This window comes from Copadichromis virginalis, linkage group LG7, assembly GCF_057382275.1.
Source record: "Copadichromis virginalis isolate Kocher_CV1m ecotype Utaka linkage group LG7, C_Virginalis_male_GT1.1, whole genome shotgun sequence".
Lineage (NCBI taxonomy): Eukaryota > Metazoa > Chordata > Actinopteri > Cichliformes > Cichlidae > Copadichromis > Copadichromis virginalis.
In genome coordinates, this window is record NC_140624.1 from 35,198,702 (window position 1) to 35,215,344 (window position 16,643).

At 39.4% G+C, this 16,643-nt stretch overlaps 2 protein-coding genes across 2 annotated transcripts; one reads left to right on the forward strand and one right to left on the reverse strand.

Moving 5' to 3' along the window:
- Positions 1–1,721: 1,721 nt before the first annotated feature.
- Positions 1,722–11,382, reverse strand: alad (aminolevulinate dehydratase). Its single transcript, XM_085463193.1, has 12 exons — positions 11,298–11,382; positions 10,068–10,186; positions 9,923–9,973; positions 6,989–7,085; positions 6,589–6,724; positions 6,419–6,502; positions 6,124–6,212; positions 4,220–4,275; positions 4,035–4,122; positions 3,858–3,944; positions 3,600–3,729; positions 1,722–2,180 (listed from the first exon to the last, which is right to left on the reverse strand). Exons 2-12 carry the CDS (start codon positions 10,184–10,186, stop codon positions 2,122–2,124), a joined length of 996 nt encoding a protein of 331 aa, XP_085319319.1. The 5' UTR covers positions 11,298–11,382; the 3' UTR covers positions 1,722–2,121.
- Positions 11,383–11,589: 207 nt separating this feature from the next.
- On the forward strand, positions 11,590–16,172 carry tmem203 (transmembrane protein 203). Its single transcript, XM_085463194.1, has 2 exons — positions 11,590–11,738; positions 13,448–16,172. The coding sequence occupies exon 2, from the start codon at positions 13,622–13,624 to the stop codon at positions 14,033–14,035; it is 414 nt and encodes a 137-aa protein (XP_085319320.1). The 5' UTR covers positions 11,590–11,738; positions 13,448–13,621; the 3' UTR covers positions 14,036–16,172.
- Positions 16,173–16,643: the final 471 nt, after the last annotated feature.

The window sequence follows — 16,643 nt, forward strand, 5'->3', positions numbered from 1 at the left end:
TAACATGTATATACTTGCCTGGACATTTCAACAAAAACATTCAATATTCATACTTTCCCTCATTCACAGTGGTGCTGTGCCACACTACAAATTTTGGTATCGATCCAATACCAAGAAAATACAGGGCCAGTGTTGCCAAGGTTATTCAGGCAGCTAATTGGGCGAGTATAGTGTGCTAGGACTTATGAGATGAATTCTCAATTTGCAAATTCTGAACACAATTTAATCACCACTATATCACTGTGATTGTTACTGTCCACAATAATTAGTTAACACAACAAAACACACCTTTCAGCTTTTCATGTGTTTTGAAACTGGGATTTTGGAGACCTGGAATGTAAACCTTACGGTCTCTAAACAACACAATTTTCATAGCGCATGTTTGAGGTTTATTTGGTCCAAAGATATAATTAACACAGTTCAGCAGGCTGCATACTGAACTTCCTAGTATCAATTTGATACCAATACTAGTGTTGGTATCGATACTATCGATATTTGGATCGCTCTGGCCACCTCTAGTTTAAGTTTAGTTCTTTTAATTATTTTTTGCAATTGTTGTAGTAAGGTTGACACCTCTTTGATATTTGACTCTATCTTAATGGCTTTTCCTGCTCAGCTGGAACTTTACTCCTCAGAAAATAATCTAAAATGTGGCTTGTGAAGAGGCAGGGAGAGGTCATATGCAGCAATTAAAATAGCTGTTTGCTGTTTTAATGCTGCTTCTTACAGGGGTTTTTTTCTGCCCAGCTGTGATCACCTCTACCCACACTGCAGCACCTTGAATTAGACATTCATGATTCATTGAACAGCTTTTCTGCAACTCAAAAGACAGCAGTCAAGGTGTTTATACGCTGCAAAAACAACCATAGAATTAATTTTGCGTGTTTGGCATAATCATTATAACAGAAATGTTTATTGAATAGTAGTATGTTAGAAATACAATTCAATTAAAAAAAAAACTCACAGAAAAAGCAGCATGTTTGTCTCCTTCCTTTAAGACATAATCTTTCAAAAATCATCACCATAGACCAGAAACACTGCAGGCGCTCTGCTCTGATTATTCCTACTGCTCCCATATCACCCAGAAAACAAGATGAAACTCAGAAAATTAAATAAAAGTAAAAAACAATAAAGCTCAATGTAGGTGTCAATTGACTTTATGTAGCGATATTAAGTCAAGGCAAATTTATTAAGTTAAACAAATTTATTAAGTTAAACAAATCAACCAGCCAGCCACCGACTTTAGAGTTAGGAGTATATTTTTGTTACTAGACAACAAAGTTTCTGGATAAATTGCTGGACTTGGTCTGTGGCTTGCTGTAACTAAAAAGTTGGTAGTAATCAGTAATGTGTAGTCAGAGTAAAGCTGTAATCAGAGTACTTGGGTAATGTGATTACTCTGATTACACAGGTAATCTGATTGCACCACTACTCTCATAACTAGGTACGATGCTTGGAATCAATTATTGTAATCAAATTACTCAGGTAATCAGTGTACCTGGGTAAAACTGTAATAGAGTAAAGTACTTAGGTAATAAGATTACTAGATAATCTGAGTACTTGGGTAATCAGAGTAATACAGTAATCAGAGTACTCATATAATCAGATTACCTATGTAATCAAGTACCTATGTAATGAGAGTAGTGGTGCAATCATATTACTTATGTAATCATAGCAGGAAAAACAAAAACAAGACTAAAAATAATACACACAGTTACAGATCCGAGTGAATGACTTTATTTTCTCTGGAAATACTTCACATATATCAGACATTTTAGGATGATTCATACAGATATACGGTTAGTAGAGATAACTGACTTTATTTAACACTGATCCTACACACCCAGAAGTCACAATGAAAAATCTGCATTTACACTCTCAGCGTTCGGCTCCATATCAGCCCCTGATAAGCTCAGACAGGTATATATGATACTGTATCAGTGGATACATGTGCAGTTTTGCCATTTGAGTTGCTATCATGAAACTGACCATAAACATTAGAAAAAGGCCCAAAACGGATCACAATTTGTGGATTTTATTCATTTTTCCCCCTTAAAGGGATTTTTAGCGAGCATGCCCTGTCAGTTGGTCCACCTCTGTTCTGGTCCAGATCATCTCTCTTCACTCCTTCAGCCAGGTGAGCAGCTGAGGTGTGTAGTAGGTGATGATGATGTCAGCGCCTACATCAAAGAGCAAGGAGAAGCTATTAATATTAGCCAAATCCAGAGCAGAACTAACACTTAATTAAAGCTACATAGAAACTGGATGTAATTTTTCCCCTCACTTGGGCCCAGACCAGAAGACCAGATTGTTACTGACCCACAAGAAAGCAGATTTAATTACTGCTAGCCTAATCTATGAGAATAGTACATTATTAGATGTATATTTTCTAATATAAAAATATATATTAATTCAATTCAATTTTATTTATATAGCGCCAGATCACAACAGTCGCCTCAAGGCGCTTTATATTGGTAACTGGGGATTAGACCACACTGCATCAGACCCTGCAGCTCCTCCTGCGGGTGGTGGGCTAACCTCACACTTTCAGGCTGAGCACAGCCATGCCCAAGCTACAACGTGGAGTGTCTTCAAGCATCCACCCTGGGTTGGGTGGAAGAGATAGAGGTAGTGGCTGGGAATCTATTCTTAGAGTGCCGTACCAATGAAAGGACCCAAATAAGCAGCAGGTAATGGATGAAGAAAAGTAAATAAAGCTTTAAAATACATGTAGCAGTGTAACTTCTGTGCCTCCCTTTAGACTCACCCCTGCATGCTGCAGGTACTGCTGCTAGAGAGACAGGATGGGTGCTGTCAGTCTTTACCAGTTTACAAGAAATTCAAAGACTGCGTCAAGCTAAATGTGTTATCTGTATTCTGCTGTTACTTTAGCTTCCTCTTAATTTAGCTGACTGCTGTGGACTCATCCTGGTCCCTTTCACCACAGACTGCATCAACGTGAAAAGTAAGCAGCTAGCTAAATGAAAGAAAAATGATTCAGAGCAGCTTGTGATCATATTTTACAAGATGGTGAATATTAAACGTTCCTGTACAGAGATCACCTGCTTCTTATTTTTGCTCTGGGGTAAAAACCAGCCGTCATTTAAGGGTATTCACAAATTTAATAACTCTAAAAGTAAAAAGTATTGGCAGTGGCCTATTAGTAGATACTCCTATGGCATCAATCTGAAAGTCTTATGTCACACACTACACAAACTTTGGTGTTCACATTGCTCAAAACCCCATATACCTTTTACAGTTGAGGGGTAAAAAGTAAAGAGACCAAAAGTTATCAAAAGATAGTTAAACTATCGTTAAATCCCTTGAAATAAAGCTGAAAGTCTGTACTTCAGGCACATCTGGATGGGCTGATTTAAAATACACTGTGGTGGAGTACAAAGGAAAAAATAAACAGGTAAACTAGTGTCACTGCCAAAACACTTACTAGCCTAACTGTATCTACTGTTGTCTGAAAAAATAAAACATAAACAGAGGTTAAAAATAGCACCTGTAACATCAGACTGGGGCTTTAAAAGCGCAGTGTTCTGCACATTAAGAGGTTTTCTTTGAGGTAATTAAACACTGTCAGAGGGTCTCACCTGCCCTGCGGAACGCTGTCATGGCCTCCATCACAGCCGCTTTCAAGTCAAACGCTCCAGCCTGCGCGCCATGCCATATCATAGCAAACTCCCCAGACACATTGTACACTGCCAAGGGGTGAGTGGGGAACTGAGGCGAGGAAACCAAAGAACATTTAATATTTTAAAATGTTGCTAATTAACTGAAGGAATTTTAAGTATGCTTTATTTGAATTCTCCCACCCTCACTGGACTGGTACATGAAATATAGCTGCTCACCTTGTCTTTGACTTCCCTCATGATGTCCAGATATGGCAGACCCGGCTTCACCATCAGCATGTCCGCACCTTCTCTCACATCTCGCTCCTGCAGCACAGACCAACAGCTCAGGATACCCAACAAGTGTTTGAGTGTAAAAACTTTTTTGCCAAACAGATGTGTTCACAAATCATTTACCACAGCTCTGATGGCGAGCCCTCGCGCGCCAGGAGGCAGCTGATAGCAGCGTCTGTCCCCGAATGCAGGCTTCGACTGTGCAGCATCCCTGTATATGAACACAGCAAGGGGTGGGGTTAGGCCTCTTCTCAGTTCAAAGTGCCCCTTGACTGATCTGTTAACAATGCAGTTTGAAGTTCACTTACCTGAAGGGACCATAATAGCAAGAAGCAAACTTTGCACTGTAGCTCAGCACTGAAACCTGAAAACAAAGAAGAAAAAACAAAAAAAATTCAAGAAGATTTTATTTTATTACAGTTTTTGTCAAGAACCTTTTTTTCCCACCTGATGACATAAAAAACTGTTGCATGGGGACAAAAACTGATGAAGAGTATTGACAATTTCGTAGATGAATAACAACAGGATGAAAACGGTCTGGAGAGACGAGAGCCAATCACAACTAATTAAGATGTGTAGGAAGGCGGGACGAGTTTGGAAGTGATCCAATCAGAAGTAATCTCATTGTGCAGAAAGGTCAGACGCGCACAATGTGATCAGCTCCTGACAAATAGGGTGGGAGTTCCCATGCTCCCCGTTCCTCATGGAAACATGACAAAATGTCAATGCTTGGGAGGAAGAGAAGAGTAGAAGTATGGACACATTTTGATTTGGTGTCAAGGAAAATAAGACTCTTGGTAAACCATGTGGCACAACTCTCTCTGGTAAACAAACGTTAACATTAGTCAAAGGAGCTTTCAAAGAAAAGCGTCTGGACTTCTTTAAGTTGCTTGAAGACGTTTCACCTCTCATCAGAGAAGCTTCTTCAGTTCTAAGGTCAAATGGCGGAGAGTCCCAGAGTTCCTTCTTTTCTTGTATTGTGAGGTTGGACGGAGGGAGAGGCCTCTACATCAGAGAGACCAAACAGCCACTTCAGAAGCGCATGGCACAACACAGAAGAGCCACCTCCACAGGACAAGACTCAGCAGTCCATCTGCATCTTAAGGATAAAGGACACTCTTTTGAAGATGCCAATGTTCACATTTTGGACAGAGAGGACAGATGGTTTGAAAGAGGAATGAAAGAAGCCATCTATGTCCACTGTGAGCGACCATCTTTGGTCGCTCACAGTGGGGTTTACGACACAAACTGTCTGCCATCTATAATCCAGTTTTGAGATCCCTCCCCAGACGCCTTAACGCTCACTCACACCCTGGGCCATCTGACCTCAGGAAATCGCATGATAAGGTGGGGCCAGGTTTCACAATGAACTCACCCGAAACCTTGGCTGATTGTGACCCACACCCAGTTTCACACCTTGGCTCATGTGATTAGAGGACCATCAGGGGGTCCTTCTGTCCCTCTTTGGGGGGATACTCCCACTGGGATTAAATCTGGGACTCCCCACCATTTGACCTTAGAACTGAAGAAGCTTCTCTGATGAGAGGTGAAACGTCTTCAAGCAACTTAAAGAAGTCCAGACGCTTTCTTTGCAAGCTCCTTTGACTACGATGACCTGGATGACTGAGAACCTTCACAGACTAACTTTAACATTCAATTCTTGGATGTAGTCTACTATAACTCATATGATATTTAGTCAACTAAAACTAAAAGAATTTAGATGCCTAAATAATGACTAAAAGGCACTGACTAAATCTGAATCACAATTTGCTGCCAAAATGAACACCATATAAAAATAACAATGACATAATCCAATTACCAGTCACTGTCTGTGTATCATGAGTGTAACACCAGCTCCTGCAGCTGATAAGAATGACTAAAAATAACTATTTGTTATGCAGAAGAGCATCTCTGCACAATAGCAGCAGAAGACCATACTGAGGCTACAGTTTGGACGGGTTCATCAAAATTGGACAATAGAAGAAGAATGTTGCCTGGCCTGATGAGTCTTGATTTATTCCTGGAGAATAAATCTGTTCTGAAATTCTCTGGAGGGAACATCATTCTCAGTTTTTAGCATTTTCCACATTCTTTCCCAATAGTAAAAGGTAGGATCGCAGGCGAATGGTTATACTTTGATGAGCCACACTATGAGACTAGGTCGCAGGTTTCTGAGTTGCATCTAAATATTAATAAAAGTTAATACATTTACCTTATTTCCCAAACCATTGGAAATCAGTGCTTGTTTTATGGCTCTAACTCTTCCATCCATCATATCAGAGGGAGCGATGATGTGACAACCTGCAGAGCAACATACAACGCGATGATTAGTGCACCAAATGTAGTCTAGTGTAGTGTGGCTTTAACTTTGCCTTACATTAATAAAATAAAAAAAAAATAAAATAAAATAAAAAAAAAAAGAGGAAAGGAGAGGATGAGGAGGCTTCCTCCAGTTTGTCACACTAATAAAACAAGCACAATCATGAAAAAACAAAGTAAAGAATTACCAGCACGAGCGTACGCCAGCGCTACTTCAGCCAAACGCAGACAGCTGGCATCATTGTTCAGTGCGCCATCATCATTCAGGATGCCTGCAAAGAAAAATAACAAATAAATAAATAATATGACAACACAAATATATGAACTTTAGGCTGCTTTACGAGGACAAGCCACTGACCACAGTGTCCGTGTGACGTGTAGGGACACAGACAGACATCACACGCCACCAGCAGCTCCGGGAACAAAGATCGGATTTTCTTGACTGCCAGTACCGCCGGTGTATCGTCGGTGTCAGCGCCTGAACCCCTCTCATCCTGAAGGAGGAAGCATGAGAGATCAGCGAGTCCAAGTGTGAGGGAACTGAGTCGTGTCAGTACAAATCTTCGGGCAGTAACAACCAGCTATAGCAAGATGTCAGGCTTTCCAGAAAGCTTCTGGCTTCAGGAATTTGCTCCCATTCAGGCACAAAATATCAGCGAAGTGAATCCAGTCTAATCATTTCCAACAGAAACTTTTCACTGATGAACTTTTAACAAATGACTTAAAAAGTCTGCCTGGAGGTTTTTAGATCTTCATACCTTTGCTATTTTAGCCGGGACACCAAAAATCAGCACACACTTCAAGCCATTATCCACAAGTGGACGCAACATTCCCTCCAGCTTGTTCACTCCATATCTGCAGGTACAAATATAATGACAATCCATCAAGCGGTGCAGCTCCGTAGTTTAGCAAAGTCATATTAAAACATTTTTTGACAGATTGCTGAGTGCTGTGTACCACATAAAATCGGTTCGCGGTCAGTAAGCACAACCAGAATTCATACATAAGGGTATGGGCTCAAAATGTGGTCATAAATATTTTGTATGTGTAAAAAAGATTTGTGTGTGCGTAAAAAAGATTTGCGTGCGCGTAAAAGAGATTTGTGTGTGCGTAAAAAAAGATTTGTGTGTGTGTAAAAAAGATTTGTGTGTGGAAAAAAAACCCCTGCAAGTTACAAGTACGAATTTTGACACTATTTTTCTTCCCTTCATCTGATTGGTCAATGTCATGTCAATCACAAATGTAACAATCCAATCAGAGAACAGATGGGTTTGGCTGTCGAGGGGCGCTTTTTTGAACTGCAGGTCCTTGAAGGGTGATACAGTTTGAAGCTGGAGGATCGCTATATAAATATCCGATAGCAGCTAGGTCCCCTAACTTTCAGTAGCTATTGAAAGGAAAAAGTTGTGGTATATCAGTGGTTAGAAATAACATTATTACTTTAGGATTAGTTTAACACAAAGTCAGGGCTGACCCAGGACCATTGCTGTGAGTCACAGTGCGCAGCATAAAAGTCCTTTCACATCGGATGCAGGATGTGCTGCTAATGCTAATTGCTAACTAAAAGCAAAGGATCCAGAATTTGTTGCTGGCTGCTGGGCTCTGTGCGTTTTTGCAGCAGCTCTACCTGTACTAGATGCACCTGCTCCTTGTCTTTTCTATCTCTGACTTTATGTCCTCTACAAGAGTTTGGTTTTTTTTGCTGGTTCTTCAAATGTTCAATAAAAACATGTATGCTAATTCATAACGAAGAAAGCTTTGTAATGAAGACTGTCATTTCCAAAACACTGCCCCCCCCCCCTGCGGTCCGCAGCGCTGTTGAAAAGGCTGTGGAAGTCCCTGTATTAAACACGTAGTCCTGTGACACAAAAATCACCAAACTCGGACGACCACAGACTGTTTTCCTTCGTGGTGATGAAGGAAAACGCTGGGTTGGCATGTAAAAGGGCATTTATTCCCTTCAAAGACCTGCAGTTCAAAAAAAGCGCCCCTCGACAGCCAAACCCATCTGTTCTCTGATTGGATTGTTACATTTGTGATTGACATGACATTGACCAATCAGATGAAAGGAAGAAAAATAGGGTCAAAATCCGTACTTGTAACTTGCAGGGGTTTTTTTCTAAGTCCACACACAAATCTTTTTTTACGCACACACAAATCTTTTTTTTTTTTTTTACCACACACACAAATCTTTTTTTACACACACACACAAATCTTTTTTTACACACACACAAATCTTTTTTTTACACACACACACACACAAATCTTTTTTATGCACACAAATTCTTTTTACACATACAAAATATTTATGACCACATTTTGAGCCCATAATAAGGCGCACTGTCGAGTTTTGAGAAAATGAAAGGATTTTAGGCCGTGCAGCCCCTCCGGGCTGCATGTCGTTAGCGCGGTTAGCTCGCTAACACGTTGACGCCGTCCAGCCCCACGCACGGGGCTATCCGCGGTAACTCGCTAACGGAGATTTTCCGCTTTCATCTTGTCATTGCCTGCAGGTGAAGCTATGGGGGAGGGGGAGTTGTGTTCAGTGAAGGAGAGTCGAGGCCGAGTAACGTTGCGTAGAGACAAAAGTGGACGAAAGAGAGGCAAACCTGCGGCTCCACACAACGTAACATAGACTATATCGATATAAACGATATTGTCACATCTTATATCTCGTATGAAAATATATCGATATTTAAAAAAAAAAAAAAAACTCGATGTATCGCCCAGCCCTATCACAGGGTACAGGAATGTTTTCATGTGATTCATCAGTGTGACTTGAATTGGTTCTTAGTTTCATGCACAAAAGGAATTGTATATTTGGTTCAACTGAAGCCTTCAGTGAGTTTTTAGGACAGCCCGGTAATGAATTACGATAGTCCAGACTAGAAGTAATAAACGTGTGAACTCATTTCTGAGACAGGAGGTTTCTAATTTTAGAGATATTGCACAAATGCAAGAAAGCAGTCCTACAGAGATGCTTAATACGCACACTGAAGGAAATATTGTGGTCAAAAATGACTCCAAGACTACACAGTGTTACTCGAGGCCAAGGTCACGCCATCTGACATATCTGGTTTGACATGATGTTTCTGAATTATTTTTTTTTTTAAGGGCCCAATACAAAAACCTCAGTTTTATCTGAATTTAGAAACAGGAAATTAGAGATCATCCAAGACTTTATGTCATCAACACGCCATTTCTGCAGTTTAAGTAATTGGTGTTTGTGATCTGGTCTGTCATTTGGATTTCATGGAACCCAAATGACACACCAATTACACACTAGAAACCAGAATGAATTTCATTACATTCTGTATATGTGCAAACATTAATATTTACATGGTAAACAGATATTTTAATAAATTTTCCATTTCTATGTCTTGTTACCAAGACGCTCCAAAAAATGTAAGTAGAGGTTTTCATTTTGGGAGGTACAGGTCTAACGATTCTCGTCTTATCTCGGTCCAGGTCCAGTGTTTGGCTCTGGCTCCGCCCTTCCTGACTATTTTTATCTGGAGACTACACCCTCAGTGGTTTCACAACTGCAGGGTGACACCATACCCCATGTGATTTTTGTTAAAATGAACACTTCTATAATGTAATTATTCTTTTTTCAATAGGTTTTTAAGCTGTTCTGAAAGTGGGTGCTGCAGCTGTGAAGACTTGATGCTATTGATGGCTGTGGACCTTACCTGGCTTGTCCCGGCAGGCTGCCGATGGGCTCTACTGCATCTGCACCATCTCTGCAGCAAAGAAGGCCACATAACAAGAGTGAGAAGATTTAAATGTACTGACCTAAACTTCTTCTGGTCAACCCCAAGTCATTTTAAGACTTACGTAACAAAGATTGGGTAGATAAGATTGTCAGGTCTTAAATCGGCAATGCAGGTCTGCCAGTATCTTAGGGTTGGGTGGAAGTAGCCACTGTGGAGGATTGATTCTGCAGGCGTCTGCATCTTTACACGGAAACAGGGAAACCATCAATGACAAAGATCCAAAATATTCCCTCTCTGTCACACATTTGCCCATCAGCTCGGTGACCGTTAACACTGATCAAGCATGCATGGAGTTGCTTCTTCAAACAGCAGCTCGGCTCAATCCAACTGCAGAGTCAACAACCCACAGCTGCCTCCGAAATGTTATCTTAATAGACTGAACCAGCTTTTCACCACAAGATCTTAGGGTTATGTTACGGTCTTGTAACTGCCATGCAGACTTGGCCTGACAGGACTACCTACAAGAAATGAGCCAATAATCCCTTTTTCATTACTCTTAATCGTTTTATTACATTTATTGTTATATATTCAAAAAAACTACATGTGTTCCTTTTGAATGTTTAATTCTTCTTAGTATATTTCTAACTTAACCTGAATTATAAGACCCCTCCTAAGCAGTAGGTCTGTAAATGGGGTCTAAAATGAAAAACTTGATTTTCCAAAATTATCGTCTTATAATAAGAGTACTATGAAGAAACTCCAGAATTTTGTTTCTTCAGATCATCTACTGATAAATTGTACCACAAAATATAAAATTATCATGTTTGCTCAATCAAAAATGTAAGTACAGGAGGTACAGGTCTTTTTGAAAGAAAGAAAGAAAGAAAGAAAGAAAGAAAGAAAGAAAGAAAGAAAGAAAGAAAACTGATATTGATATATGAAGCTAAAATTTCACAGCAAGTATTATTTATGTGCAAACTTTGGACCACAAAATTTTAGGAAAATCTAGGATGTAAAAATGTAATGATTTCAGAAAGAATAACTCCACAGTAGGAAGCGCATAGTGGCATCTTAACACAGTTACTAAATATTTTCTAACCTTGTTTATGATCAAAGTGAGAACCGCAAAGGCCAAAAAACACTTTAAATGAGACGTCATTCTTCTCTGAACTTTAATTCAAGCTTTTCATTGAGCAGGTACTCTTCTTCACGTTTAGTTAGAAAATATAGTTTTTACTGACTGGGGAACTACAGAAATCATCGCTAACCGCAGCTAATGTCATAAATATATTATAGTTGTTTTAAAAGACATGAAAAAAGAGCAGACGTTAAAATACACCAATAAACTCACCTCTCAAGACAACAGCTTCTCACTTCTCCGTACTGAAGTCGACTGACATTGTGTCCTTCTTCGGTGGTGTCGATTTTAGTTTTATGCTATCGCCACCTATCGACTGCAGTTCTGCTTGTAATAAGGTTGTCTAATATAATTATACTTTTAAATTTTTAGAAAAAAAATAATACAAATAATTGCTATTCATGTATCTGTAACAGTTTGATATATCTTTGGGCATTTTTCAACAATATATAAATAAACGCAAAAAACCCCAAAACAAATTATCCTTTAAGGGCCACCGTATCAGCCTGTGGGGTGGGGGTAGTGTTCTCGCGATATCTCTCAGCAGCAAGAAAATAGCAGAAGGTACAATGCTAACAGCTTGTTAGCCTCGGTGATTTCTAAAATTTCAGACATCTAGTGTGATGAAGAAGAAGACTCGCATTTGTTTCTAAGGTAAATAAAAGTGTTATACTGAAACACGTCTTGTGTATGTAAACAAGCGCACTGTTAGTAATTAGAAGCTCAGTATAATTTCTAGCTAACTGGCTATTAGCTTAAATTGAAGCTATCTTCGTGATTGCCGCTGGATTCTCTGTATTAAACACTATTTTTTGCAGTTACTCTCGCGTCAGACGTGTTTACCTCACTCAGAGCGGTAGGGCTGAGATTAATAAGAATAGTTATGGAGCTGTCAAGGTCTGGAAATCAGGAGGGAGTGGACGTCAGTGACGTTTAATCAACAGCCTTGTATCTACAAAATATGGGTGTTTTTGGGGGCCCTGAGCATTCAAAAAAGACTACGAGTAAACATTAAAGTGTAATAAAAATCATGTACACTTTTAAAAAATATATTTAAAACACATTGTAAAATCAATAAATGACAATAAAACAATGCATACACAAATAATAGTTTAAAAAGAAATTCATATGTTATTAACGCTACTATTGCTGAATAATCATAATTACACATTTTTAAAAATATGAGTGTGTGTGTGCGTGGAGGATAAATAAGTAAAAGTTCCAAAATAATACAAATCTGCTTGTTCAACTGTGCTGGGTGATCCTGTTATCAGTTTTGATGAGTGAAGCACAGTATGTTTTGAAATACACAAAAGGGTTTATTTCTGATAAATTCATTCAGGGATATATTGCAATGAAGCTACATGGAAATACAAAGCATGTATACAGAGAGAGAAGTATTTTGGAAGAGTCAGTATTTGGTGTGACCACCTTTATTCTTCAACACACTCTGAACTCTCTTAAGCATGTTTCTTTAAGTGCAACTACAGTACTGTGCAAAAATCTCGAGCTACCCCTCATTTCTTTACATTTTAAAATGCACCAGTTAATTGAAAAATGTGCAAACACAAATGGAAATACGGTGTGTATATTAGGCAGCAAGTAATATATGCATCAAATGAAGGGCCAAATGTGTCAGGCCTTTGGTTAAAAAATTTCCTCTTAAGGGAATTACTTACAGATACTGTTTATCTGCTGTAGATCGCTTTTTAGGCCTACGACGGCTTCACTTATCCAGATTTCTTTCAATTTTTTTTTTATTAAAAGGACACACTGCACAGGAAGCCAAGATTTGCCAGGTTTTTGGATAATTTGGGAATCAACTTGTGGGTCCCAAAATACAATTTTGAACTTGTCAAATTTTGTGTTGTTGTCGGGTCTTGTTTTGTTTTTGTTTGTTTTTTTGAAAGATGAAAGTTAAAATTCTTATTTTAACTTATGTGTAGGCTCACCGGTTCATCCTTAGTTAGGATTAGGTGAGGTTAGGTCAGTGTATGAGTGGCTTATCATTAAAACAAAAAGCATTCCTCTGAAAATGACCAGGTACAAGATTTGAAAATGGAAAAAGCAACCAATATCCAAATGAAAACTTTGAAAGACCTGGAGTGGTGTTGCTCTTGACCACTAGAAGAAAATGACATCCTTAAAACAAAATATAAAGGATTGAGGGGTGGCTCTAGACTTTTGCACAGTACTATATGTCTGTAACAAATTAAAAACTGTGCCAACACTGTGGCTAAGAGTTGAAATTGTGTAGTTTAGTCTGTAAAATGTAAACAAATGTTTAAAAATAAGGTGGTAAACTAATTTAATGACAAAGCTATGATCATCATTAGCTTTTTCACTTCTATTGTCGTTCCCAGGGTGGATCTGAAGATGTAGCCTACAGTGTGCCACCTCTCCACCACCTAACCACTCCTGCCCTGGGATAATCAGCCCTCTGCCACCCTCACCCTGGAGTACTTTGACCTGCATCCAGGGCTGCCCTGTGTGTGACTTGGCCATCCACAGTCACTCCGTCCCCAACATCCTTCGCCATGCTGTTCTCTCTTAGAGAGCTGGTCCAGTGGCTGGGCTTCGCGACCTTTGAACTCTTCCTCCACCTGCTGGCTCTGATGGTCTTCAGCATGTTGGTCGCCCTGCAAGTCGATGAGTTCACCGGGCTAAGCTGGTGGCTGGTGTTCGTCCCACTGTTTGCTGCAGACGGCCTCAGCACATACTTCACTGCCATCGTGTCCATCCGGCTTTACCAGGATAACGAGAAGCGCCTGGCGGTGCTGCGGCTCCTCTGGGTCCTAACGGTGCTCAGCCTGAAGCTGGTGTGTGAAGTTCTGCTGTGCCAGAAGCTGGCCCAGCAGGAGCAAGCCAAAGACCTGTGGTTCGGCCTCATCGTCTCGCCGCTTTTCATCCTCCTGCAGCTGCTCATGATACGAGCGTGCCGTGTCAACTGAGGAGGAGCTGAAGTGTTTCATCTAACTGACAACATAGAAGCAGAAAGCAGCTTTGGGTACATCCACACTAATAGGTTTGCATTTTAAAATGTTCTCACTACTCCAGCATTTAAAGACCCCTAAACTATGCGAGACTGCCCTCGTATATTTTATCCCTTCCTGCGTACAAAACATTAAATACAACTAACATGTGTTGAATAGCCTATTAAAATAGATACATTATAATGAGACAAAAAAAGAAGAAATCCACAAGACCAGCACAGTTAATAAAAAAGTGAAATAAAATCTAAAAGCCCAGCGAATAACATCGAATACAATTAGCATAGAAATGAGAGGGGAATGAAATCCAGAAAATAAATACGGAGTACACGGGATAAAGACTTCAGGATGATATTGTTGGGGCAAAGTCCTCTGCTGCCTGTATGTCAAGATTTTGTGTTGTAGTCTGGACGGGCAGAAACCGAAACTTCTGAAAGTGCTGATGCAGACGCTAACATTTCTCATAGGGCCACAAAAAGGAAGTGAGAACACTGTAGCTCGACTTGGAAACCATTTATGATTGCATTCTTTATGTTTGTGAAAAGTATGACTTAATTTTTAGCCGTTGCCAAGGCTTCCTCATATGTTTCACTTTATCACAAATCCCACAAGTTACTTTCAACATCAGTTCTACCCACAGGAAAAAAACATATAAAAGATGAATGTAGCTTCTGGGTCTTAAAAAAACAAAAAAAGTGAAGCTAGTGCTAAAGTGCCTTAAATCTGCCACCAGGGGGCAATTCCTTTTGGTTTCAAAATGACTTCTAATTATATAAAAGCCTGTGGGAACACATCACTTGACTCCCTTGCCCTGTGACGCATGCATTTATTTGTTAAATTGGTAGTTACAGGTCTTAATAAATAAAACATAAAGGTAATTTTCTAATCTTTGGTCATTATTGGGTCAGAAATGTGTTAACCAGTGAGCTTGTGGCATTCCTGTTTCTCAGTCAGATCCAAACTTCTTAAAACGCAAGTATTGTGACAGACCTCAAAGCATAATAACAGAACTTCACTAACCAACAGGTGAAGTCACAGTGGCTACATCTATCTTTTATAGACACTTTATGCTTCCACTTTGTTGTGAGTCCAAGTAAACAAGCCTGTCTTTGCGCTCTGTCACTGCTGTTCTTCCCCCATAGTCTTTTGCATAAGATTTGTTTCATCTTTTCACTGGCTCAAGCACACACATTAGTTCTTAGTCTTCACCATTAAGAAAAATCCCTATTTCCATTAAAAATAAATACTAATAATAATAATAAAAATCGTATCATCTCATTAATCTCCCGTTGTTGTCCAGACTGCACAAGTGAAACATGTTGGTTTGGACATGGACATTTTCTGGTTTAAAATACAAACATGTTAGTGTGGGTGTAGCCTTCATCTGCCATTAGAGATTTTAAAGCATAACCATTTTTCATTTTTATTTTTTTTTCTTTGGTTCATTGGCACCTCCCCCCCCCCCCCAAAAAAAAAAAAAAAGAGCGTTTCACATTTCAGGAAACACGCAGTTAATTTCTAATTGCTTTAACATGCATAATAAGGTTTTGTGATACATTTGAAAGAGCTTGTATTTGGACCATAGTGGCACATCTGCACTGATCAGTCAGTGGTAGAAAATTTACTCCAGAGGTATCGCTCTAATGCACTGTGCACTCAATGTTAAAGCAGCAAAGCCCCAGGTAACCTTTTTGAGCAACTTTCATGACGTTGCTGCAGCTTTATTGATTGCTGTTTCCCTACTTGGACTGAGAAACTGCTTGCCAGCAAAAATGTGTTTAGGATTTTAATCTGACTATGTCGTGTGTGTTCATCAAACTCCATCACAGAGAAGTGGTTTGGACTTGGTAAAAAGCTGGATGTGAAAACTGTCGGGACTCAGAGGGGATTGTTTTACACATCATCCCTAAAAAAACAAACAAACTGCTGTTTACTTTGACAACATGTAATGTGTTTAGTCTATTTTGAGTCCTTTGCTGTCTGTGTAGTGCATCTATTTAAGGCCTCACTTTAGGGTAAATCCTGATGTGAAATTCTGTGTATATGTTGATTTTTTTTTCTTTTTAAAAAAAATAAATTAAAATGTTATTTATGTTCATTTTTTTCTGTGCCACCTTTTTATTGTCATCTGTATATACATGTAAATAAAATAACATTTAATGGTTGTCCATTAAATGTTTTGAGTCTGTTCTCTCTGTCCACAATGGGGCGCTAGTTCGTGGGGTAAAAGACTAAACATTTATGTCACCGCATAATTAAGTCAAATGCAGCCATTTTTTTCTGCATATAGAAATCAAACAAGTATGACTTTTGTTTTTTCTTAAGCAGTTTTAATAATTGGGACTTCATCTACCTAACCATGGCACTGTTAACACTGACCTACATCGTAGGATATGTTTGTACATCATCCATTTTCTTCTCATTCAGGGCCTCAGGGTGCCTATCCCAGCTATGACAGGGTACAGGGTCACTAATCAAGCTAATTCTCCATCAGATGCTTTTGGACTTAGAGCACAGAAAACCTGCTCAAGCACAGGGAGAACCCAGCCTGGAACCCATCCTTAAAGCA

Bases quoted from the DNA above. Each gene is read 5' to 3' on its own strand.
- tmem203 (XM_085463194.1), top strand. From the start codon at position 13,622: ATGCTGTTCTCTCTTAGAGAGCTGGTCCAGTGGCTGGGCTTCGCGACC.
- alad (XM_085463193.1), bottom strand. From the start codon at position 10,186: ATGCAGACGCCTGCAGAATCAATCCTCCACAGTGGCTACTTCCACCCA. The intron at 7,086-9,922 runs GTAAGGTCCACA...TTGTACCTGCAG, and splicing joins AGCCTGCCGGGACAAGCCAG to ATATGGAGTGAACAAGCTGG. The intron at 3,945-4,034 runs GTAAATGATTTG...TCTGTGCTGCAG, and splicing joins GGCTCGCCATCAGAGCTGTG to GAGCGAGATGTGAGAGAAGG.